Raw genomic sequence first — 26,579 nt, 5'->3', positions numbered from 1 at the left:
GCGGGAGATCAAGTCCATAGTGCTGCCTAACAGCTCCCATTCTCCGGGGACCAGCTGGCAATGGCTGAGAATCCTCCTGCACATTGGTGGTCCCCACAATATGTGTTGCCGCTATCATCGTCAAATGGTGTTCCACCCAGGACATCAGCATCTGTGCTTAGAGAGCTATCGATTGGCTCCTGGTACCACCCTGTTGATTGATGTAGGCCACTGTTGTCACATTATCTGACAAGATTCGGACCGCCTGGCTGTGGAGTAGTAGTAGGAGGAGAAACTGCTCCAGAGCTAGCCTCACCTCACCGCTCACATCTCCAGAAAATTGATTGACCAAGATGCCTCCCTCCAAGGACCAACAACCTTGAGCCACTTGTGACTGGCATACAGCTTCCCAACCAGAGAGACTGACATCGGTGGTCACCACTATCCACTGCGGGACCTCGAGGTCCACCTGTGCTCCAAGTGGCCTTGAGCAATCCATCACTCAAGACTGGATCTGGCGGCATCCGGAAGAGGGAGCTGTAGATGAAACTGTTCCAATAACGGCTTCTAGCGGGAATGCAATGCATTCTGCAGGGGTCTCATGTGCACGAACGCCCACGGGACCAGTTCCAAGGTCAAAGTCATGGAGCAGAGAACCTGTAGATAGTCCCAGTCTCTGGGCACTCTGGCTCGCAACAGGTATTGTACTTGGATGCGCAACTTGAAGATCCTCTCCTCCAAAAGGAAAACCTTGCCCAGGCGAGTATCAAAGCGGGCCCCCAGAAACTCCAGAACTTGAGGCGGAGTCAGGTGACTCTTGGCTAGGTTGACGACCCAACACAGAGTGTAATCAAAGGAGTACGGATGCCACCGCCTGAGAGCACAGTTCCTCCGATTTCGCCCAAATTAGCCAGTCATCCAAGTAGAGTTAGACCAAGATCCCTTCCTTTCGCAGAGCAGCTGCCACCACGACCATTACCTTGGTGAAGGTCTGCGGGCTTGTGGCCAGCCCGAAGGGCAGGCCGCAAAACTGTAAATGTTGACAGAGAATCATAAATCTGAGGAACTGCTGATAATCTCTGCGGATCCCAATATGCAAGTAGGCCTCCATTAGATCCAGAGATGCCAGGAACTCTCCCTTTCACACTGCCGTGATCACTGAATGAAGAGTCTTCATTTAAAACCGGGCACCTTCAGAGCTCGGTTGACCTGCTTCAAGACCAGGATTGGTCGGAAGGTTCCTTCCTTCTTCAGTACCACGCAATAAATTGAGTACCTTCCTCGATGGGAACAAGAACGATAGCCCCAAGCTCCTGGAGGCCTTTGGAGAGTCTGCTGCATTATTTGCTGCTTTGCAGGGGAGCCGCAGGGCAACACCAGGAACAGGTTTCTTAGCGGACAAGCAAACTCTAAAGCATAACCATGTTTTATCATGCCTAAAACCCACTGGTTTGACGTGATATTGGCCCACTCCTGGTAGAAGAGAGTCAATCGGCCCCGATGAGTGGAACAGAGGAGTGGGCCGGTGGTATCTCATTGCACGGGCTTAACTCCACCAGAACCTTGAGAGGTGCTCTCCCTGGCTGGTTTGCGGCCATGTAAGGACTGAGACCAAGACTGTGACCTTCCCGAGGGTTGGTGTTGACCTGCGGCCGGAGCCCTGCTCTGACGAAAGCATCGCTGACCCCAGAAGTGAGGACGAGTCGGAAAACCTTTGTGAGCTCATGGTTTGTCCTCCAGCAGCTTATGCACCTTATTATCCCCCAGATGTTTTATCAACTGCTCCAGGTCCTCTCCAAAAAAGAACATCCCTTTAAAGGGAAGGGCCCCAAGCTGGGCCTTCGACGACACGTCAGCAGAAAAATTGCGAAGTCACAAAAGCCTCTGAGCTGAAACAGACGAGGCCATAGTCTTGGAGGAAGTGCGAAGGTGGTCATACAGGTCATCAACGCCATAAGCCACTGCCGTCTCCAACCTCTCTGCCTCCTGTGCCTCTGGGGACAAGCAGTCCTTGGTGCTTTGCAACTGTTGCACCCACTGTAAGCTCGCCCGCAGCATATAACTGCTGCAGACTGCCGCTCGGATGCCAAGAGCAGAAACCTCAAAAATCCGTTTGAGGAGCAGCTCCAGTTTCCGACCATGAAGATCTTTCAAAGCTGCCACCCCAGCGACTTGAATGGTAGTCTGCTTTGTGACCGTGGAGACTGATGCATCCACTTTAGGAACCTTCAACATCTCTAACATATCTTCTGGTAACTGATAGAGCTTGTCCATCGCCCTGCCGACCCCTGAGACCCGCCTCCAAGTATCTCACTCCCGGACCATAAGCTGCTTCATTCAGCTCATGCAGGGGAAAAGTTGCATGAGAACTGCATAAGCCCGCCAAACCGGATTCACCGTGTTTGGGCTCGGATCTGCCACCGTGGGCTCAATGCCCAGCTCCGCCAGGACATGAGGAATTAATGGGGCCAGTTCATCGCGTTAAAACAAGTGCATCATCTTAGGGTCATCCCCCTCCAGAGGAACCTTTGAGCCCCCATCATCCGCAGCATCGGAAGCCCCTAAAGGGGGAGGAGAAAGTATATCACAACCATCAATTGGGTCCAAGCCCTCCAAGGAGCAGTCTAGAGTTGGTGCCCGGGGCTCGGGAGTATGCATCTTGTGAACCCCAACAGCCGGAGGAGGCCTCCAGCTTCCTGGGTAGCTTCTTAGATGGGTCCAACGGTGATCTGATCCCAGGAGCCCCTCTCTTGCTGGCACTGCTGGTCAAAAAAGGCCTGATGCATCAACAGGATAAAATCCAGAGAAAACCCAAAGGCCCCCATAGCCACTCCAACAATTGGGTCCTGATCCTCATCAGAAATCTCATCTGAGGCCCCCCGGACCCTATTGGGGCTTGAATCGGCAGGAAAAAGCTCCGGAGGGGAATCTCCTTCCCCGATCACTGCCTCCTCCTCCATGCAAAATGTTCCCAAGATGGCTGCTGTTCCCATGCTAAGAAGGAACGGATCAGCCTGAGATTTAGATGCAGCAGGCAATGGCCCGGCGCTGCATTGTTTGCCGGGAGCAGCCATGGCAGAGCTGGAAGGTCCTTTCCCTCCGTGGAGGCAGTCGAGGCAAAAGTCCCACCACAGTGCAGCTCGGGAGCTGCTCCCCATACGTGGAGCACCGGCTCCCACAGGGCATAATCAAACACTGCAAGGCCTGCTAAAAGTGCCGGATAGACACGGAGGGGAGGGAGGGGTGAAGACAGAGGAAACACTTGCCGCCCAAAGCACAATCCCTTGCATAGGTGCCCTCCCCCCCTGCATCGAATCGCTCCTGCAGCAAGGAATCCCTGTTTAATTCTCTCGGGGTGTTTTTTGTTTTTTTTTTACTACCAAGAAACCACAATACAAAAATACTTCCCTGAAAGTTGGCAGAGTCTGCAGGCTGCAAGCGGAGGAGGGAACTGGTCCCCGAGCTATCACCCCCGGCGCACAGAGAAACACAATAACACTTGCTCGTTCCTGCCTACAATTAGGGGGGATAGTCCCACCAGGACCTCACAAACCCCTGTTTCTCTCTGCACAGAAGTTCCTCTTTTCTTTCTTTCTTTTTTTATTCTAGGCTGAAGTACAGAACCACAGGTTTTGCACCATTCCATCTGCTGGAGACAGAGAAATACTAGAGAATAACAGGTGGCACACCGGGTTTTGAGGCAGAGCCTCAAACTCTGTCTCCATCTGCTGGAAGGGAGGCAAAACCCAGAATCCAGGTACATACAGGGAAATAATGGTTAATAGTCTTGTCCCACATCCATTGATAATTGTTAAGATGGTTCAATAAATACTACTACAATCTGCAATTTCCACACATTTTCTACTTTCTTTTATCCTCTCTATTGCTACACTCCTTTCTCATGCATGGGTACCTCACAACTGGATTTTTGAAATTGTTTCCTCTTCTCTACAGAATTCCTACTATAACCTATGTCTCTTCAAATGATCCAAAATGCTATTGCCCAGGATTTCTTCTATGTCCCAAGTCTTTCCCACAACTCTCTAATCCACCCTTCACTCCATGATCCCCACTAACTCACAATCCACATTCATTTCAATGATCTAATCAGGACATACTAGATTGTCTACAACATGAGATCCTTCTAACCTCCCAGGGATCTTCTGTTGATCCCCTCCTCAAGAAGTTCCCATTGCCTTCCATGCAACCTCTCCACAATTGATCACCCACCATCATTCTCTAGGGCCTTTACCTCTGGCCATTCTCACCTTCAGCAGGGTGTGGATCTTGTGTCCAGATTCCCTGATAAGGTTGTAGCGTTTCTCCAGTCTCTCATTCTTGTCATCCAGATTAAGCAGTGTTTCCCTCTTCCCATCTTTCCTCTCAAAGACTGGTAGCACCCAATTATTCATAATGTTCTGAATCTCTTCCACATTGTCTTTTGATCTCTGGATCCTCCTTTCCAGATCATGGACACTGTCTCTAACAGTCTGGATATAATCCCAAATCCCTTTAAAAACAAACGGATTTTTTAAAGTAATGTATGGCATCAGCTGTATAACCACTCAGTTATTGTCAAACTTTTGTCATCATTGTGTTATACAAATGTGAGAACGGTCTTTTCCCAATGCATATACAAACTTTTTCTGCAGTTTTTCAAAGCAATTCTTATGGAAAAATGTATTTTGCATGTTTTCTATAGAAATATTACTGCAATATATTACTATTATGTAGAAGAAAGTTACAGACATGGGAGGGAAATATTCAAAGCCCTGTCCATGGTTAAAACAGCATTCTACCCGTGGAAATCAAGGTTGTAAGAATTGCCCAGCCTCTCTTCAGGTAGAACTACATGCATGATTGATCAATGCATGTACTTTTACCAGAGGACCATGGAGGTGGCCCCAGGATGGGGAATTGAATGAGCAGCATAGTTTTGTGACAAAAATTCTCTGCAGATAACTTTATTGGGCAATATTCAAAGCAAAAAGTACCCACAGAGTTTGAACTTAGCTGGCCAGTTTTATTTACCTCATGATGTATATAAAAGCAAGACATTTATTATAATATATATATATATATATATATATATTTATATATTTAAAGAAATACTGTATCCAGAAACATGAAAATTGATTTTTTTACCCATTCAAATCACTTCTGACTCAACTGCTCTTATTCTAATGTCAGTTAATAAAGCAACTATATTGATCCTGAAACGATCATTGAAAGCAGTGATGCTCAGCAATAAACCACTTAAGCAAATCAGGCTGCAAACAGTCACAAGCCTTTGGAACTACAGAGCATATGGTGCCAAGCTCCCCTAGCAATGAGAAAAGCTGCGAGCAAGTTACAGTCCCCTATAGACTATCAAAGGTGGTCCCAAATAATTTTGATCATAATGTATGGTGAGATGGGCTTCCCATCTTCATATTATTTGTGAGGATATAAAGGTATTCAAAATGGCCTCTTTACTGTCACAACACATTTCAGTTTGGCAGAAAGCAGAAGTTGCTGTGTTCTCACAGGACAGCAGGATGTTAGTCCTCACATATGGGTGACATCACAGGAAGGAGCCCAATCACAGAACACTTTTGTCAAAAGGTTCTAGAACTTTGACTGGCACCTACTGGGCATGCCCAGGATGGCACTAACCCTGCAACCAGAAGGGGTCCCCCCCTTCAGTCTTGTTTAAAAGCTATAGTAAGTGCCAAAAAATAAAATAAGAAAACCTAACGAACCCAACACCGTGGGATGGCGGGCGGGTTTCGTGAGGACTAACATCCTGCTGTCCTGGGAGAACACCTGTTACAGGTAAGCAACTTCTGCTTTCTCACAGGACAAGCAGATGGTAGTCCTCACATATGGGTAAGTACTGAGCTGAGGATGTCCGAGAAATGCACCAAATGTACCCAAGATGTGCAATAGGCACAAGGACTGGGGCGGAATTTGGTAGAGGGCATCCTGAACCCTAACGGGCAGGCGGAAGGGTGTTGGTACATCAAGTTGCAAATAGGTTGCGCAAGACAGACTGGCCAAAGATGGAATCTTGTCTTCCAGCCTTGTCTAAACAAGAATGGGCTGCAAAGGTAAGGAGAGAACTCCAGGTAGCAGCCCTACAAATATCAGGAAGCGGTACCGAGCATAGGTGCGCTACTGAAGTTGCCATGGCCCGGACAGAGTGTGCTTTAACGCGGTCTTGAAGTGGAATGCCTGCTTGCTGATAGCAAAAGGCTATGCATTCCGCTAACCAGGAGAAGAGAGTCTGCTTACCCACAGGTTGACCCAATCTGATGGGATGGAAAGAAACAAACAGTTGGCTGTACGGTCTAGATAGAATGTTAGAGCCCGTTTACAGTCAAGGGTATACAGAGCCTGTTCTCCTGGATTAAAATGGGGCCTGGGAAAGAAGGTGGGTAGTATAATGGATTGATTAATCTTAAACTCAGATACTACCTTAGGCAAAAGCTTAGGGTGAGTGTGGAGTACTACCCTATCATGCAGAAGTTTAGTATAAGGCGGATAGGTGACTAAGGCCTGCAACTCACTAACTCTGCGAGCGGATGTGATTGCCAAAAGAAAAATCATTTTCCATGTGAGATAGCGAAGATCACAAGATTGGAGAGGCTCGAATGGTGGTTTCATGAGCCGACCCAAAACCAGGTTGAGGTCTCAAGAAGGGGCCGGAGGGTGCAGTGGAGGTTTGAGGTGGAGCGAGCCCTTCAAGGTGTTGTACTGAAATGGGAACATCTCAGTACAACAAGGTGTTGTACTGAAATGGGAACATCTCCAACACCTTTATGGAAGGCAGCTACCGCACTGACATGCATCCTGATGGAAGAAGTTTTTAGACCTGATTCTGACAAGTGCCAGAGAGAGTCTAGAAACTTCGTGGTAGAACAAGTGAAAGGATCAAGGGACAGTGAGGAGTACCATGACTTAAACCTGTTCCATTTGTAATAATATTTTCTCGTGGAAGGCTTTCGTGAAGCAATCAGGACACAGGAAACTGGTTCTGAAAGGTTGAGTGGCTGAAGAATTAACTTTTCAACATCCAGGCAGTCAGGGACAAGGCCTGAAGATTGGGGTGGCGTAGGCTCCCGTAATTTTGAGTGATCAGAAGCGGGTCCTTCCCCAGGGGAATGTGCCTGTGAATGGAGAAGTCCTGAAGAATTGGAAACCACACTTGGCGTGGCCAGTGAGGGGCTATCAGGATCATGCTTCCCTTGTCCTGACGTAACTTAATGAGAGTCTTTGAGAGAAGTGGAGGTAATGCATATAGGAGACCGGTTGCCCATGAGAGGGAGAACGCATCTCTTGGTAGTGAGTGTTGGCTGCAAGTGAGAGAGTAAACGTTCTCTACTTTGCAGTTTTGAGGTGACACAAAGAGGTCTATGTGAAGGTAACCCCAACGTTGGAATATTGAGTCCGCTACTGAGGGGTTGAGGGACCACTCGTGCGGCTGAAAGGTGCAACTCAGCTTGTCTGCCAACACATTGTCCACTCCTGGCAAGTAGGTGGCCTTGAGGTACATCGAGAAGGAAAAGGCCTCCGCCCATATCTGTGCAGCTTCCTGACACAGAAGGTAGGAGCCCATTCCTCCTTGTTTGTTGATGTACCACATGGCCAGCTGGTTGTCTGTCTGAATCAGGATGACCTGGTTGGAAAGGCAATCCTGAAACACCCTGAGAGCATATCTGATTGCTCTTAGTTCCAGGAAATTTGTTTGGTGTTTGGCCTCCTCTGGACACCAGGTGCCTTGAATTTGCAAATTGGCAACATGTGCTCCCCAGCTGAGGTTGGAGGCATCGATTGTAAGGGTTATTTGAGGATCTAGAGCCTGGAAAGGAAGACCTTGGAGGAGATTGGACTGATTCTTCCACCAAGCCAGAGATAAGCGAAGTGGGTTGATGATGTGGACAATATCTAACAGTGGTTGAGATGATTGTATCCACTGCAGGACTCTCATGGCGAGACGAGCCATTGGAGTGATCTGTACCGAGGACGCCATGTGTCCTAGCAACACTAGGAAGTGGCGTGCAGTTGAGCCTTTTTGAGACTGCAGTTGATGGGCGAGAGAAGTGAGAGTGACAGCTCGTTAGAGGAAGAAATGCTTTTGCTTTGAAGGTGTCCAAGTCTGCTCCTATGAACGACAGGGTTTGTGATGGGACTAAGTTGGACTTTGGGTAATTGATGAGAAGCCCTAGGGAGATCAGGGTATGCAAGGTGAGACGTAGGGACGTCAGAGCAGCTTACTGGGTGGGAGCCCTGATCAACCAGTCGTCGAGGTAGGGATAGACATGGACACCTTGAATCCTGAGGAATGCTGCTACTACTACGAGGCACTTGATGAAGACTCGTGGTGCAGATGCCAGGCCGAATAGTAGCACTCGGTATTGATAGTGCTTTGGGCCTACCAGGAATCGCAGAAATCTGCGATGAGACAGAGTTATTGCGATGTGTGTGTAAGCATCCTGGAGGTCTAGAGAACAGAGCCAGTATTCCCTTTGCAGAAGGGGAAGGAGGGAACCCAAGGTTACCATCTTGAACTTTTCTCTTTGTAGGTACTTGTTTAAGGCACGAAGGTCTAGTATTGGGCGAACGCCACCTAACCAGTAGGGCACTGGTTCGATTGCTCTGGATCAAAGGAGGAGGGAGACTTCCTGATCCAGGAGTAGTGAGTGATCGGATGTTCCCCACGTCAGCTGAGGTGGGGAGTTCGGCAGAATGGCGAGAAAGCTGAGATGATAACCTTGAGCGATTATGGCAAGAACACACTGGTCTGAGGTGATTCCGTGCCAGATGTTGCTGAAGAAGCACAATCGACCTCCCACTGGTATATGCAGTAGTGGAGGCTGAATGCTGCTCTCTAGGAAAGAGTCAAAAACCAGATGCTGGGCCTGGTTGAGGGGTTGTCTGTTTTTTTGCCTGCGAGGTTGCCTGGACTGGCCTTTCTGGAAAGGCTTAGAAGAGCGACCTTTGGACGGTGGAAGATAAGATTTCCTTTGGCGGTAGAAAGACTTTTTGGGATCCTTTCTGAATGTTTGCTTAGCAGGATATTCAGAAGGCAACAAGGAGAGTTGGCGAAGAGTCTCATGGTGATCTTTGAGCTGTGCCACTGCTTGTATCTGTTCACCAAAAAGATTGTCACCAGTGCAAAGCAAGTCAGATAATCTGTCCTGGATCTCAGGTTGTAGGTCCAAAGACTTTAGCCAGGCCCACCTCCTCACAGAAATAGCTGTTGCTGATACCCTGGAAGCGGTGTCAAAAATATCATATGCTGATCTTATTTCATGTTTGCCTGCTTCTAATCCTTTTTGAGCCAGGGCATGTAATTGCTCTTGAGACTGCCGAGGCAGGGACTCAGCAAAGTCCTGTATTTGTTTAAAGAGGACCCTGTTGTACTGGGTCATATAGAGTTGGTAAGAGGCAATGCAGGATATAAGCATTGACCCCTGAAAGACACGCCGACCTAAATCATCCAGGAACTTTTGCTCCTTCCATGGAGGGAAAGAAGAGTGAGGCTTGGAGCATTGGGCTTTCCTTTGGGCTGACTCAACAACCACTGAATGGTGATCCAATTGGGTTTTTTGGAAACCTGGAGTTGACTGGACTAGGTATGTGGTGTCTGCTTTTCAGTTAACTGGTGCCACTGACCCAGGATGCTCCCAATTCCTCTTCAGAAGATCCAAGAGGACATCATGGATAGGGATAGAGGTGATTTCTTTAGGAGCATCCAGAAATTGCAGAAGTTCCATCATCTGGTGTCTATCATCCTGTTCTGTCTGAAGTTGGAATGGGACCAATTCAGACATTTCCTTCACAAAATTAATGAAGGACAAGTCCTCTGGAGGAGAACGCTTCATGCTTTCAGTAGGAAAGGGTGGTGATGGTAAGTCATCGGTATCCTGGGACGAGTCATCGGTCCATGTATCATAGGATTCATCACCAGCATCCCTAGGATCCTTAGAGGGACGGAATGTTGGTATTCCTGAAGGTCCTGGTTGAGGCACCAAAGGAGTCACCGGAGGCATCGATAGAGGCACCGAGGCATCAATGGACGGATCAGTGGCACCAATGGTAGCAAAGACGCTATCGGTGACATCAATGGCCGAGGCATCGGTAGGACTCTCGATGGAGGAAGTAACTGTGTTTCTCCTTCTTTTGTCGATGAAAGAGGAATTGGGGAGGAGGGCACCAGGCCCATCGGTGCCCTCGGATTCATCGGAGGAAAAGCGGAGAGCAGTGGTTCCATCCTCATTAGTAGCAGTGCCAGCGCTACAGGAATGGGATCGGTAGCCAGTTCAGGAATCGGCACCGGAGGAATCTTGAAGCCTTGCATCGCTCTGCCGATGCACTCTTGAATCATCTGATCCAATTCCTCTCGGAAACTTGGGGGTAGATTTTAAAAGAAGCGCGATCAGCCTACTTTTGCTTGCGCATCAGACTCAAGCAAAAGTACGCTGGATTTTAGTAGATACGCGCGGAGCCGCGCGTATCCACTAAAATCCTGGATCGGCGCGCGCAAGGCTATTGATTTTGTATAGCCTGCGCGCGCCGAGCCGCGCTGCCTCCCCCCGTTCCCTCCAAGGCCGCTCCGAAATCGGAGCGGCCTTGGAGGGAACTTTCCTTTGCCCTCCCCTCACCTTCCCCTCCCTTCCCCTACCTAACCCACCCGCCCGGCCCTGTCTACCCCCCCCCCCTTACCTTTGTCGGGGGATTTACGCCTCCCGGAGGGAGACGTAAATCCCCGCGCGCCAGCGGGCCTGCTGCGCGCCGGGCCGCGACCTGGGGGCGGGTACGGAGGGTGCGGCCACGCCCCCGGGCCGTAGCCACGCCCCGTACCCGCCCCCAAAACGCTGCCGACACGCCCCCGGAACGCCGCGACGACCGGGCCCGCCCCCCGACACGCCCCCGACACGCCCCCTCCGAGAACCCCGGGACTTACGCGAGTCCCGGGGCTCTGCGCGCGCCGGGAGGCCTATGTAAAATAGGCTTCCCGGCGCGCAGGGCCCTGCTCGCCTAAATCCGCCCGGTTTTGGGCGGATTTAGGCGAGCAGGGCTCTGAAAATCTACCCCTTGGAGCGTAGAGCCCCGATGCCGGAGGGACCACTATTGGAGGTGGAATCGCGGCTCCTATCACCAGTCCTGGTGAAGGTTGCCTCGGTGACTCTGAGCCAGATAGGGACGGTGCCTTTTTTGGATGGGCTTTCTTCGGCGGCGGCTCAGACGGTGGCGACGTCAAGGGCTTGCCTGCGTTGATGGTCTGAGACCTACGGTGTCGATGTTGATGCTATTCTCGACAATCTCCTCGGGCCTTATGCTGAGGAGGAACAGAGGGAGTTGATGGCTGCGGAGTCGTCGATGCCGGTCGGACACCGGTCGGTGCATGATACTGGCACGACGTAGATGGTGTCGGCTCGGACGACATCGAGGCTATGGACGGTGTCTGAGTTTGTGACCGAAAGAGAAGTTCCATCTTCTCCATTCTAGCCTGCGACCTTTTGATGTCATAAGGGCACATTTGGTGCAAGTAAGGACATCATGCTTGCTCCCTAAACACATTACACAGACCTTGTGAGGGTCAGTAATGGACATTGTGCAAGTGCAGTCGGGGCATCGACAGAACCCCAACGGCATGGCCTCAAAAAATGTAGCCGCGGTGCGATCAACAGCCAGTAGGCCACGAGGGCCAAACTCGACGGGAATCGACCGGAACCGGGTAATAACTTACCGGACCATCGGGGAAGCAAAAACTGAATAGGGGGACCCCTGTGGGGTATTAAATTATGAAGTAATTCCGTGAGGAAAATTCCTGTCAGGAATCTCTGTAGAGCTCCTTAACCCGCATGGCTACTGATACGCGGAAAAAAAGAAGACTGAAGGGGGACTCCTGCTGGTTGCAAGGTTAGTGCCATCTTGGGCATGCCCAGTAGGTGCCAGTCAAAGTTCTAGAAACTTTGACAAAAGTGTTCCGTGATTGGGCTCCATCCTGTATTATCACCCATATGTGAGGACTACCATCCTGCTTGTCCTGTGAGAACAGTGGATCTCAAAGACTGAAGATTAAATTAGCATTTTGAGAACAGAGATGAATTAATATTGCAAAATACTCAAACATTCTTTATAAGACAAACAGCCTAGCAAATCACTCCCAGCAGTTGAGTATTTATAGAGTTATTTATAGTACTGCTTATGAATTCAGACACACACATTAAGCAGGAGACATACAAGGGGAAATACAAAACTACAAATATCACACGTGTGACCTGGGTTTCAAAAGGCTGTCTTATTTTCCCTGGATTTATACTATATTGGGACTATAAACTGGACAGCCAGCCCACATGAGCTCTTCAACTTGTGTTTCAGACTTTTTTTTTTTTTTCACTGAGCTTGGGGGTGCTCAGCCTCTAACTGCCCATGGCATTAAGGAGAAGAGGACTCCAAGAACTGCTGTTTTGAAGCTCTGGGGGCTGCTCTGCGGAATTTACCACTGAAGGATTATAACAAGCAGTGAGAATGAGCCGTGAGGCCAGCTTGAAGAAAAAAAAAGCCAGCTTGTAGGGGATGGAGGGAATGATCAGAGAACACTGAGTCAGCTACTCTCCCAGCGCCAACAGGAGCTGGAGTATCCCTCAGCCAACCATGTACACTTTAAATACTGAACTCAATAGTTGTTAGTATTGTTTTAGGTACAAAAGCTTTAAGATTCCCCTCACTCTGTTCAGGAAGAGTCTACCTGTAAATGAATAAACCTTCCTTTTAATATGAAGAAACCCAGGTATTTTTCTTGCTAAAAGAAACTAACAGGACAATTTTCAAAAGCTGTTTACCCAAGGAAATCAGCAGTTTGAAAACTGCCTGCCCTCAATGCAGTTGATAGCTGTTTTCAACCCTCAAGCTTGCCCAGTGTATGAAAATACTTTTCTTACCTGAGCTTTTCCAGTTCAGGCTCTCCTCAGCTTCCTTCAGCCTAATGTCTATTTCCTGTAGTTGGCTTTCCACCAGGGGATATTCCACCTCCAGCACGGTTCTCCGAATCTTGTTATACCAGTTAACAGTCAGGTCCAGATTAGCCACAAACTGTCTGTAGGACTCCTTGGCAGAGTAGAACTCTTCAGCTTGTGCAGGGATCTGCTCAATTTGTCGGGCCTCTAGGTATTTCACTTCCCTTAGGACTGAAACCAACTATTACAACAACAAAAATAAAATTACCACAGAGGCAGTTTTGGCTTTCCTTTCCCTTACATAAAGTACACAGCAATGATTCCTGGCATCAGGTGGGAATACAAATGAAAAAACGCAGGCTCTGAAAGAGGTTTAAGACCAGACTATGGATTTCTCTTTGATCCTGAGACCATAAACTTATAGTACTATAGCAAGAGTTTTAGAACAGTATCTACATGGGGGTCATGAACTGAAAACAGTTTGGCCACCAAGATATCTGGGATCCACTAGAGAATTGCCCTTCGATGATAATTTTATAATAGAATATGTTCTTGATTTCCACACTTTCCATGTATGGAAACCATAGACTTCTGTAAGAATTTTTACTGTTCCAACTGATTCATGACTGTAGAGGACTATTGATTAAAACCCTGACCTGCAAGTCAGAAAAACTCCCAGGGTATAAATTCAAAGCTTGCCAACCTGCAGACTCTTTGTAACCCTGGGCAAATTGATCTACATCTTTAATCCAAGATCTGTCACTGATCCTCTGTGTAGATCTGGAGTTCACCACTTCATCCCTCTGCACCTCAGTTCACCTAATTATAATAAGATGTGACAACCCTTTGAGATCATGGCCCTAGTTTTGAACCCTGTGAGCTAGAACAGGAAAGGTAGTGGGAGAAGTGCACCATTCAGATCAGCTCCTCCACTGAGGTTGCTGGAATGGCAGCTCCCCTGCTGTACATAAAAACAGTGTGCAGCATTTCACAGTATGGCATTTTGGTTATCAGAGAGAGGAGGAGTGTTTTTAGGTTTCATAGCATGGGCCAATACCCTAGTAGGAAGGGAGCTAGTTCTACATTTTGACTGAGATTTTTAAATGTTTTTGCCATTTTCAAGGACCCCTTTCTTATGAAAGCCCTGGTGCCCCTGGCTGAAGGATTTCAGGGCATCCATCAGTTAGGATAGAACAGGGGGGTAGGGAAGACTCCACTGCTTTCTAGTCTCATAGGTGGGGACTGAATCAGAGGTGACCCACTGCAGGTGGTTTTCCAGAGTTTCTACATTTTTGTGAAGATTTTTTCTGAGTTCCCAGAAGGAATTTTGTGGACACCCTTCCTGCCCCAAGAAGGAACGTCTATAGAGATACTGTGATCCCATGCCCTTTTGAACACCATCATCATTCTTGTCTTCTCCTCCTATGAAAGTATTCCATGCATCCACCGAGGTTTCCATGAAGAAATATTTCTGACATTGAAACCAGAGTCTACTCCCTTGGAGATTCATATCATGACTTCTAGTTCTTTCCTTCAGAAAAGGTTCTATAACCCCATCCCTGGGTGCAGACTGCTACCCAATGAGGCCATAAAAGTATTTGTTGTACTCATGGGGACAGGAACTTTTCCAGGCTAGTTTGAATACTGACTTCTTTCTAGGGCCTGAATCTTTTGTTGAGGTGGGGGGGGGGGGGGGGAAGGAGGAGGAAGATGACACCCAAGGCCCAGAGTGCTAAGAGTGGCTCCCGTATGTTATTTTTCTGATCCCTGGGGTAACCAATGTGTGCTTGTTCCAATGGGTTCTGAGAGTGTCCAAATAAATGACTGAAGTCACTGTGTTAAGTGTCCAAAATAAATTTCTTTACTGTTACAAATATATGGAGATGGCACAGCTCTTGATCCACAGCAGCACAATATCTTCCTCTACCTGTGCAGGAATATCTGCTGCCAAGGCCAGGAGAACTTCTACTCTCCGGGAACTGGAAAAATAGATTCTCCAGGTGGGTAGGGTATCACTTAAATGGGAGGAACACTCCTCAACTGGCAAAGATACAATGCTTCTGTCTCTGCACAGAGATAAAACTCTCCACCGCCCCGCCCCCCCCCCCCCCCTCCAGGGGTAAAGAAGCATCGGATGGGTGTCCTTTCGAATGTTAGGCTTTGCCTTTACTCACAGCTTGTTGATATTGGTATGTTGCTGTTACTGATGCTGTCCTTATTCTTTTCTTTGAATCCCTGATAGGAGGTATCCCTTGGAGCAGGACTCTCAGTGCTCCCAGCAGGAAGGGAGGGCAGTCAGAATGTCCTCCTGAATCTTGAACCTAATCTTTACAAAACTAAGACCACCAGAGTGATTCCTCACAGCAGGTCACTGGCACCCCCTTCCTCACTGAGGCCGGGGGGGGGGGGGGGGGTGAGGTCTTCCCTGCCCAGGCCCATATCCAGGGTTCCCCATTCCCTGAGCCCAGGAGCTGAACAAGCTCCAGTAAAGCCCCTACCACTTGTTTAAATTCCAAAAAAATAACCCAGAGGGATATAAGCCAGACTAGTCAGTGGGTGGACTGGAAGGGACAACCCCCTCCCAACCCTGGTCAGGACAACCAAACAGGTCTTGCTTGGCACCACTGACTGGGCCTGCAAAATAAAAGATAAGCTCCTATCTGCCTGAACTCTTATATAAACTCAAAGGACTGCCTCCTCAGCTGTAGCTGGGGAGCTGTTATATATCCTACCCAGGGGAACAGCCATTCTAGACTCCGCAGAAGGAAGGGATGCATTTGAATGGATCCTCCTCTTACTTTATCCTACACTCATTGACTGACACTAAACCCAGGGCTTACTGGTAACAAAACTGAGTATCTGTTACAGTTCAATTCTTGGGCATCATTAAAACCGTTAAAGTATTTAAATGTCTGTATCATAGCTACCCAGTCTCTCCTCTCCTCCAGGGTATACATATTTAGGTCCTCAGTTGCAGAGTAACAGCAAGTTAAGCAACATTGCCCATAAGATGCCAGAAACAGACTGCCAAGCCTTCAACCCAAAGATGACTGCATGTATAGGTCAAATAATTCAAAAGGAAGGCATTCTGCAATCGTGCTTGTATTAAAGGCACAATACAAAAATAAATAGTTATGAAAAGCACTAGTCGCAGATGAATATCTCACTTTCTTGATTCTGTGAATTGTGCTCTGTCATGCAGATAAAATACATGATGGTGTAAAATTAGTGCACCACTGAAATTCTTAATTTTCTAAGTGATCATAAGAAAGCTAATAAATAACTCTCACAGTGCTAAGCAATGCAAAAAAAAAAATAAAATAGAAGGATGGTACTATTCGCTGCACAGCAGATGGGCCCCATACCTCATAACAGCTAGTTATGCTCATTACATGGCAAAATTGGCTTAAGATTTTTTACCTGTGGATTAAAATTGACGGCAATGGTATTGGTGAGCCTATCACGTTGGATAAGCGGCTGGGTAAGGTTATACTGTGACTTTTCAGACACACTATGGGACCACTCCTGGTACAGCTTCTCTTTATACCTGTAATGGGAATACAAGACTTTCTTTGAAAGCGCTGATGATGGAATAGCATCAGTAGTTTTCATTAAAAGTGCACAGATACTTTTTACACACCTAGAATACAGACCACCACACAGAACCTTTAAAAAAGTGCAATTGATCAGAAAGTCTGTCAAAGTTTCCTCAGGAGCAACAAAACTGCCCATGGGCAGCATCAGCAGATCTACAGTCAACTAGAAATAAACGAAAATAAGTGCACTTTTGTAAAGAGCTCATGACGTATTGCTTCATAGAGTACATTTGAAGGCTTTGCAGCTATGCAGGCTCTCTCAAAACTGGCTCCTATATCTCCCTACAACTTGCTAAGGCGCCTATTTACTAAAGAGCATTAAAACATGTGCCTAAGGGCTGGCCCAGTGGTTCAAGTGGAAAGTGCTGGGCACTGCCATGCCAAAGACCCTCAGTTCAATCTTTGAGTTAGGTGTTCCGCTCTCTGGATCAGCCGGGGATGGGAATGCTGTGCAGGAAGCATTCACAGCCCGCAAGGATGAGAGTCACAGTCATTGCTAAAGGGTGACACCTGGTAACTGTATTCAGAGTCCAGATAGCAGGGCAACAGAAATGGTGCTGGTGTGTGGCCCCCTGTCCAGGGCTGTAACTGCAATAACCAATGGGCCGATACAGTAAAGTCTGCGGGAGAGCGGGCGTTTGCTCTCCTGTGCGCGCAGTTCACTATTCAAATTAGGCCCGGCAGTAAAAACAGGCAAAAGGAGGCGCTAAGGACACTAGCGCATCCCTAGTGACTCCTTTTGGACCGGAGCGGCGGTTATCAGCGGGTTTGACAGCCAACGCTCAATTTTGCCAGCGTCGGTTCTCGAGCCCATTGACAGCCACGGGCTCGGAAACCGGACGCCAGCAAAATTGAGCGTCCGGTTTTCAACCCGCGAGTCAACTTCAAATTTTTTTATTTTTTTTTTAAACTTTTGGAAACTTTCGGGAATTCCGACTTAATATCGCCATGAAACCTATCAAATCACTTGTGCTCCATGCATTAACAAAGAACCTCAGAGCAAGCCGGATCCTACAATTTAGGAGCAATCCCTTGAAAGGAATACACAAGATACACAATATTGTTAAAAACCTGGTGGACAGGGCAATAGGATTTCTTCAGGCTGTGAGAGTTTCACTATAAAGCAGAATTGGGAGGGTGGGGAAAAGTCCGTACTTTTGCCAGAATGCCCTCTCTGCACTCCCACTGAACATTCCCTGCTGGTGAAGGGGGTGGGGAGGTCTTTGGCTAGTTTATTTGCTTGCATTTGCCCAGGATCTCCCTTTCCCCGAGATCCTGGGTCCGCAGCCGTTTCCTCTAGTTTACTTTAGGGAGCACGCAACAATGCTCACCCTGTCTGTGGCATGCTCTCAGGCTGAAGCAAAAAGAGGTGCGTTAGCCCGATTTCCAGCGCTGGAAACTGAACTCCCTCTGACCAGAATATAAATTTCTGGTGCTAAGAAAACCCAGGTTAGGTCACACGCACCTCTGCATTGGGGAGTAGTACTTAAATCTCTCATTTGCATGGAATTTCCATGCAAAGGCGCCAAGTAGTACTCATTTTTAATGCACATTTTGACAGCATAAAACCCCTTGCTGCATTGGCAGTAGGGTTTACTCAAAAAATGTGCATTCAAGTGCAGGTTAAACTCTGCATTTAGCATGTCAGCCTGGGGAGAGGTAAGAGGCTGGAAGGACTCAAAGGAGAAAGCAAAGAAGAAGAAAGATGAGGAAGTGCTATATACAATGCAAGTGCCAAACAAATTGGGATCCAGCTAACAATTCCTTACCTGCTGCCCATTAATTACCATCCTCCAGGCCTCATACTGCAGCTAGGAAGAAGCATGCATGATTTCACATATTCTCAGAAAGGAGCTGGTATATATTTAAAAGATACTGCTGGTGGTGTTGAGCCTACATCCCAGGTGATGATCTGGATCTAAGCATCAGGCAGTAGTGATTTTGACGTGGCACACCTGATAAAGTCTGAAGGCACCCGTCCAACATGCCATGGCACATTGGTTGGGGAAACACTGGTTTATCATACACCCCCCCACACACACACACACATTTCTCCTCTCTAAGGTATGAAAATTTAGGTCTTTAACTCTCAGCATGTAAGACTATTGATGTAGTAACCCTTCAACATTTTGCTAATCTTTCTCTGGACCACTTCCAACATGCCTATATCCTTTTGGAGATATGGCCTCCAGAACTAGACAATATTCTAGGTGAGGTCTCACCAATGACTTGTATAGAGGTATAATTGCCATGACATTTTTGCTGCTTGTTATGTATCTCACTATTGCAGCAGTCAAAAAAGCAAACAGAATGTTAGGAATTATTAGGAAGGGAATGGCTAATAAAACGGAAAATGTCATAATGGCTCTGTATCGCTCCATGGTGAGACCGCACATTTACAATTCTGGTCGCCACATCTCAAAAAAGATATAGTTGCGATGGAGAAGGTACAGAGAAGGGCAACCAAAATGATAAAGGGGATGGAACAACTCCCCTACGAGGAAAGGCTGAAGAGGTTAGGGCTGTTCAGCTTGAAGAAGAGATGGCTGAGGGGGGATATGATAGAAGTCTTTAAAATCATGAGAGGTCTAGAATGAGTAGATGTAAATCGGTTATTTAGACTTTCAGATAATAGGAGGACTAGGGGGCACTCCATGAAGTTAGTAAGTAGTACAATTAAGACTAATCGGAGAAAATTCTTTTTCACTCAATGCACAATTAAGCTCTGGAATTTGTTGTCAGAGGATGTGGTTAGTGCAATTAGTGTAGCTGGGTTCAAAAAAGGTTTGGATAAGTTCTTGGAGGAGAAGTCCATTACCTGCTATTAATTAAGTTGACTTAGAAAATAGCCACTGCTATTACTAGCATCAGTATCATGAGATCTTCTTGGTGTTTGAGTACTTGCCAGGTTCTTGTGGCCTAGTTTGGCCTCTGTTGGAAACAGAATGCTGGGCTTGATGGACCCTTGGTCTGACCCAGCATGGCAATTTCTTATGTACTCATAATAGCATCCCTCTGGTTCAGGCCACCACGTTATCACATTGTTTCGCTACTTTGCGATCAAACAAGGTTTCTCTCCTGAATGATGTGCATCAGTATCACCTTCTAACATGTATGTTTCCATGAATTTCTGCACCCCCAAATGCAAGACAGTGCACTTTTTCTTTTTTGCATTGAATCTTAACTGCCAGAGGAAATAAAGCAAATCACTGTAAAACTGAAAGATGTTTTACAGTAAAATGACAAGCTAGCAGCAAATCACCAGCATCCAATAGTATTGATGCCAAGAGTTCTAAAAACTCAAATATGAAATTACAGACCTGCTTCTGGTAATCTTTATCTTATATAAATCTGGCATTTACACCATTTTTAAAGTTGGTTCCAAGTGTGATCCGAGAAAATACAAGACCAGTGAATCAAATATTGGTGCCTTGTTAAATAGAAATTGTTACGAACAAAATTACTGGACATATGGATAGTCATAGCTTAATGGGGGAAGAGCCAACATGGTTTTAGCAAAGAAGGGTCATACCATACCAATCTATTAGCATGTTTTGAAGGTATAAACAAACATATGGATAAAAGGTGAGCTCCTGTATTTTCAGAAACATTTGACAATAACCTATTAGAATTCTTTGAATATGTGAATAAGCTTGTGAATAAAGGTGAGTTGATCGATATAGTGTATTTGATAAAGTTCCTCATGAGAAACTCCTCTGAAAACTAAAAAGTCATGAGATAGGAGGCAAGGTCTTACTGTGGATACTTAACTGGAAACAAAAAGTAGGACTAAATTATTTAAATGGAGAATGGTAAATAGTTGAGCATCCCAGTGATCTGTGCTGGAACCAGTGTTTAACATTCATCTAATGATCCGGAAAACGAATCAGTGAGGAATGTGATCAAATTTTCAGATGTCACAAAAATATTTTAAGTAGTGAAAATACAAGCAGATGGAGGAAGTGACATCACACGACTGAACTACGGCTTGAAGGCAGAGATCCAGACCCGATAATAACAATTCCTCCCCCAGCACGGCATTCGAGCCATCTTGGTGGCTTCAGTTTCACTCACTCACTTGCTGTATCTGTGAGGATGGTGATTCGAAAAAAATCAGTCAATTTAAAACAATTCTTCTTCCATGTGAATACGACAAAGAAGCCAGGAGACCCGGTGGAGGAGAAGGAGCAGGAGGGAGAAAATGGCAGTGACACACCAAGTCTCCGATTCATCACTGCAAGGCTTAGAGCGGCACTCCAGCAGCCTGCACCACCACTATCTCGGAAGGATTTCCAGCAGTGGTTTGAGGAACTAAGAGCAGATATGGGAGCGCTGAAACAGGAAATTAAATCCATCGCGGGAGAGTTAAGCTGCGAATGCACTGAACTAGGTGGCTGGATGGATGCTGCCAAACAGACTGGTTGAGCAGGAAAGCGCATGACAGAATACTCAGCAGGATTTGAAATACCTGCAGGAAGATAATGCTTTCCTCACTGAGTGGAAGATCTAGAGAACCTCTCCAGGAGAGGGAATCTGCGGTTTCGGGGTAACCCGGAGGAGGCTGCCTTTTCTGACTGTGCTAGATGGTCACTGATATCTGTGTACTATTCCTGAACAAAGTTGATAGCAGAAAAGAGATTCCTGAGATAACTTTGGATACACACATAGGTCCCTGGCTCATCCCAAAGGAAATGCACCCAGGGGGATATCATGGTGTGCTTCCATGACTATGTGGTAAAAATAAGAAAGTGTTGAATCATTATTATGCAAAAGGTACATAGATGATATCTTTATGATATGAAAAGGCAAGAAAGAAGAACTTTACAAATTTCACAAATGGCTTAATAGTCTGGACCACAATTTAAAGTTTAATATGTTTCATGATAAAAAAAAAATGAGTTCCATTCTTAGATATTTTAGTTGAACGTACTAACTGCGGGTTTAGCACAGACATTTATAGGAAACCAATGGATATCAATAAATTACTAAAGTATGATAGTTGCCATAGCAGATCCTTAAGCAGAGTTTACATTACACTCAAATTCCTTAGGCTTAAACGCCTTTGCACGAATAATTGCACCTTTGAAATCAGATCGGCTGAACTGAAAGCTTGATTTATGGACAGAAGCTATCCGGAAACATGCGTAGACTATGGGTTTATACGGGCATCAAAACAAAATCATGTAACATTACTAACACCCAATGTAAAAGCGCCAAATACAAAAATTGTTTGCCCAATCACATTTACATGCATGTCCACCGATATTAGAAAGACATTGAAGAAGAAGTGGCACATACTACAGATTCTACCAGCATTTAAAGATAAAGGTGTTATGATTGCTGACAAAAGAGACAGGTATTTAAAGGATCTACTATCACCTTCAGCCGTACCAATGGAACTCTGTATAGATATAAGACCGGCAGGACATAGACCATGCGATCATTGAATTGTGTGTAATGTCAATATGAAAACCAAGAGCATTGTTATTAGCAGTAGTAATAGAAAATTTATAACGCTAGCAGCCACCACTTACCTTCTGTGTCCGGTGTCCTTGCCCTGGGCCCCACCCCTCTTTTCTCCACTTGTTGACATTATATAATCCCCATTCATAATATAAAACACACTGAAACTGTTATTGGTATAAAAAAGGCTGCAGCTTTATTTCTTTAACATATGAATAACTTCCTGGGGTACCCGAGCCGATATGCTGTCCGTGACAGCCTGCCATAACCAAGCCAAGCGTCCTTTTAGCCGTGAGCCCCCGCTGAGTCCCGCCATTGGCGCGTTCTGCGCCCCCACCTTTCTGCGCCTCCTCCTGCACTGACCGGCTACCACACCATCTGGAGATGCCACCGGCACCATTTACAATATTCAACCAGCCCGGGTAACCGCCAAGACACGAGGTAGGGGTAACTCTCGTCTCATGTTCCCCCACTTATTCAATTAGCTGCGGCCTTTACCTTCCTTGCGTACCATGCTTCTATGCATCTTGTAATGCATTATTAAATATGTCATAGCCTATATCGGACAAATGTATTCCGTCCTCTCTGAACAATCCCGGACACATGTCCTCAGCCCACTGATGTCTGATCTGGTGCACACCTCTCTTACTTGTCCACATCTCCATCTGCCTGTTTACTTTCTTTCTGCCTCTATTCCATAATTTTGAGTCTTTCCACTTAGGCCTTGGAATAATTTCCGACCAGACCAATGTGGTCGGGTATAATGCCGCTATTACGTTTAGGTCGCTTTTTACCTTTTTGATCAAGTTCTTGCATGTTAAGGAACTCAAGCCATTGCCCCCCAGGTGTATGGATCATCACATCTGGAACCGCCCTGGAATTCTTCAGGCGCTGTAACAAGGGCAATAACTGATTCCAAATCATGTCGGGTTTTCCTGTACATGTGACGAGCCACCCTTGCGTTGCCAATCCCAAGGGTTGTCCGTAGGGTCGCCTGCTCACTCTCTTGGCCGCCCATCGTATGTACAAGTGGCCAATAATCCATGCTAGTCGCTGAACCCGCTGTTGCTCTGTAAAATATAATTAATAAGTCTGGTTAGTTGAGGTAGAGGCCACCTTGTCTAGCCTCACGTAGGTGCTGACTGCATTCAATCTCCATCTTCCAATTCTCTTTATCTTGTCTTTTCCTAATCCAGCTTGTGCCGCACTTGTGGCCGCTCCTATTCCTAACGAGTGTGAGCTGAACTGCCTCATGTCCCACTTTAGCTTGTTTGCTGCCGCTTTTAGTACTGATGTCAACTTGAATCTTGTCAAAGGAGAGCCGTCGTTATGAATCAGCAGGTGTTTTCCCCATTCTGGGCGTATTGCCAAATATTCTCGTGTGTTCGCAATGGGGCATGTGTTACAACCCGCTACTCGATTAAGCCATAGAGAAGTATCTCTTGCTGCTTCGTCTGCCGTTAGTACCTGCTTATGAAATAAATGCCATTTAGCACAAGATAGAGCGTCTGCCGCATTGTTCAAAATCCCCGGGACATGTCTAGCTCTCAGGGTTATGTTGTGCCATAATGCCTCTAATACTATCTCCCTCAGTAGATTGACTACCATCGCGCTTTTTGCCGATTGTGCGTTCAGAATGTGAACAGATTGGTTGTCGCACCAGAAGATAATGTGTATCTTTTAGTTTTTCGCTCCACAGTACTAAAGTTACCCATATGGGGAACAGCTCCAAGAAGGTTATGTTCCTCGTTAGTCCCTTCTCCTTCCATTCTTCTGGCCACGGTTCAGCATACCATGCCCCTTGACACAGTGCTCTGAACCCCCAATCACCTGATGCATCTGTTTGTATGTTCAAGTCCTTGCTAGATAGTGGGGGACCTTGGATGACTGAGACACCATTAAAGTTGACCAGGAAGGAGCTCCATATTCTGAAGTCCTCACGTATTTCTTTCGATACCCGAAGGTAGTGGTGCGGTTTCCGTATCCCTACTGTAGCTGCTGCCAGTCTTCGCATGAACGCCCTTCCCATGGGAATCACTCGGCAAGCGAAATTCAAGGTTCCCAAGATAGTTTGGGCGACTTGAAGCGTTATTTTCTTTGCTGCCACCGCTTGTTGTATGATGTTGCGCAGCTTAGCTACTTTCTTCTGATAATCTTGCTATCATTCGTTTGGAATCCAACTCTATTCTCAAGAATGATATGGTTGTTGCAGGACCTTCTGTTTTGTTGCTGGCCAATGGAACTCCGAATTTCTCTGCAACTACCTGGAAGTCGACTAGCAGAACACCACAGGTGTTGGAATCCTGTGGGCCCACAAATAAAGAGTCATCCAAGTAATGTATAATGTCGTTAGACTCTGTCCTTCTCGCTACGACCCAATGGGGTAAAAATGTTTTGACTTATACACGAGTCTATATGGTAGTTCACAGACAATGTAACAAAAAAGGTGGTATGTGGCATTAAACTGGGAAATTATTGAATTAAAAATGAAGGAATCAAAGCTATGCATCTTATTGTTCAAAAAATTCAAACCTGTTGTATTTCTTGACAGTTACCACAGCCTCTGGATGCACAGGCACTAAAGCAAAATTAATAAATAAAAACATTGTTTAAAATAAATGAACTGTGAGCCAAGAACAGAGGTTTCTGGCTTTTAGTCCCCCACCTTCTTGTGCTACAGGGAAGAGCTTCCAATCTCATACTAAACTTACAAAATAAAAAGCTTCTTAGTTCTATGAATTAGACCCACTTCCCACTTACCTTTTAAAATCTTCACAAATGCTCTCAGATTGTTAACTAGCTTAGCAAATTCTTCCTTAAAAGAGGGGATGGTCCCTCAAGCTAAAAATCTCTTTAATTTGACTAGTTTTAAAGAATACTACCTATCAGTTTTAAGGAATTGTAGCCTATCATTTGAAAAGTCTATTGTACCTGAAGATTGGAGGGTGGCCAATGTAACACCAATCTTTAAAAAGGGCTCTGGGGTGATCTTGGAAACTACAGGCCAGTGAGCTTGAAATCAGTGCCAGGAAAATCATAGCAATCACAGAACATATAGAAAGACATGGTTTAATGGGACCCCGACAACATGGATTTATGCAAGAGAAGTCTTGTCTCACCAATCTGCTACATTTTTTGAAAGGGTTAATAAACGTGGACAATGGTAATCTGCCTATTACATCCCACAACTACCAGAACACCACGGTATCAGACGATATCAAGGTAAATTATTACTCTCGTGCCACCAAGCCATTATGGGTTGGTGGGTTGTAATAGACAGAAGGAACAGGATTCTCAAGGAGTAAAAAGACTACATGTATGGTTGGAAAACTTGGATATAGTTGAGATTGATGTTTATGAGGTAGTCTAAACACAGTTTCATGTTCCCTGATGAAGCCCTCGATGGAAGGGTGAAACGAAGAATTCTTTGTTGGGTGATTAAGAAGGGAATTCTAAGAGCATTAAGAGGGGAAATAGAGAAGTGGAATTGAACAGAGAAAGGAACAAAGAAAAGAGAATACATGTTTAGATAAATTGGGTTGAGTTTGGAAACAGCTACACTGAAATATATTAGGAGTATTAAGATGTATTAAGAATATTTATTCTATTGTGAAAAGAGGATTGCTGTATTTATATGTGATTAAAGATTTTATATGTAATGTGTGTGATGGATGAACAGTATGAGTGGTTGGAATGAGATTTTATTGAGGTGGAAATACAATGCATTATGTAGATTATAAACTTTGCATATGTTTTTGTAAAAAAATTTTAAGAAATTAATATTGTAATTAAAATTGGAATTGGAATGTGTAAAAGCTCTCTGTGTCCATGTTAGGAGTTAACACTCAGAAGAAAAAAAAAAAAAAAAAAAAAAAAAAGAATATGGGCATCATTGTGGACAATATTTTGAAATACTCAGCTTAGTGTGCAGCTGCAGTCATAAAAATAAACATAATGTTAGAAATTATTAGGAAAGAAGAATAAAAGAATGTCATAGTACCTCTATAACACTCCATTGCAAGAATGCACCTTGAGTACCGTGCGCAAGCCTGGTCACCACATCTCAAAAAAAAAAAAAGTATCTGAACTGAAAAGGTACAAATAAGGGCAATCAAAATGATAAAGGGGATGGAATGGTACCCCTATGAGGAAAGGCTAAAGAGGTTAAGGCTGTTCATCTTAGAGAAGAGACAGCTGAGTGGCAAATAAGATAGGAGTCTTTAAAATCATGTGTGGAACTGAATGAGTAAATGTGAATTGGTTAATCTTTCAAATATAAAAACTAGGAGACAATCTATGAAGTTAGTAAGTAGCACATTTAAAACAAATCTGAGAAAATTATTTTTCACAACACAATTAAGTTCTGGAATTCATTGCCAGAGGATATGGTAAAGACAGCTAGCATATTTGGGTTTAAAAAAAGGTTTTGGACAAGTTCTCAGAGAAGTCTATGAACTGATATCAACCAGATAGTCTTGGGAAAAGCTACTACTTATCCCTGGGCATTAGCAACATGGGATGTATCTACTGTCTGGGATCCTGCCAGGTACTTGTGACCTGGATTTGCCACTGTTGATAACAGGATACTGGGTCT

At 45.7% G+C, this 26,579-nt stretch overlaps 1 protein-coding gene across 1 annotated transcript in view; it reads right to left on the bottom strand.

Moving 5' to 3' along the window:
* DNAH9 (dynein axonemal heavy chain 9) overlaps positions 1-26,579 on the bottom strand; it is a 1,128,006-nt gene that overhangs the window by 943,182 nt on the left and 158,245 nt on the right. Inside the window, exons 12-14 of the mRNA XM_029600235.1 lie at positions 16,347-16,473; positions 12,912-13,167; positions 4,248-4,489 (exon numbers count right to left, since the gene is read on the bottom strand). Coding sequence (XP_029456095.1) covers positions 4,248-4,489; positions 12,912-13,167; positions 16,347-16,473 — 625 coding nt within the window. The remainder of the gene's footprint in view (positions 1-4,247; positions 4,490-12,911; positions 13,168-16,346; positions 16,474-26,579) is intronic.

Source organism: Rhinatrema bivittatum, chromosome 4 (assembly GCF_901001135.1).
Source record: "Rhinatrema bivittatum chromosome 4, aRhiBiv1.1, whole genome shotgun sequence".
In the NCBI taxonomy this organism is placed as follows: Eukaryota; Metazoa; Chordata; class Amphibia; order Gymnophiona; family Rhinatrematidae; genus Rhinatrema; species Rhinatrema bivittatum.
The sequence above is the reverse complement of the archived record's forward strand: the minus strand, read 5'-3'. Positions and strand labels throughout refer to the sequence as shown.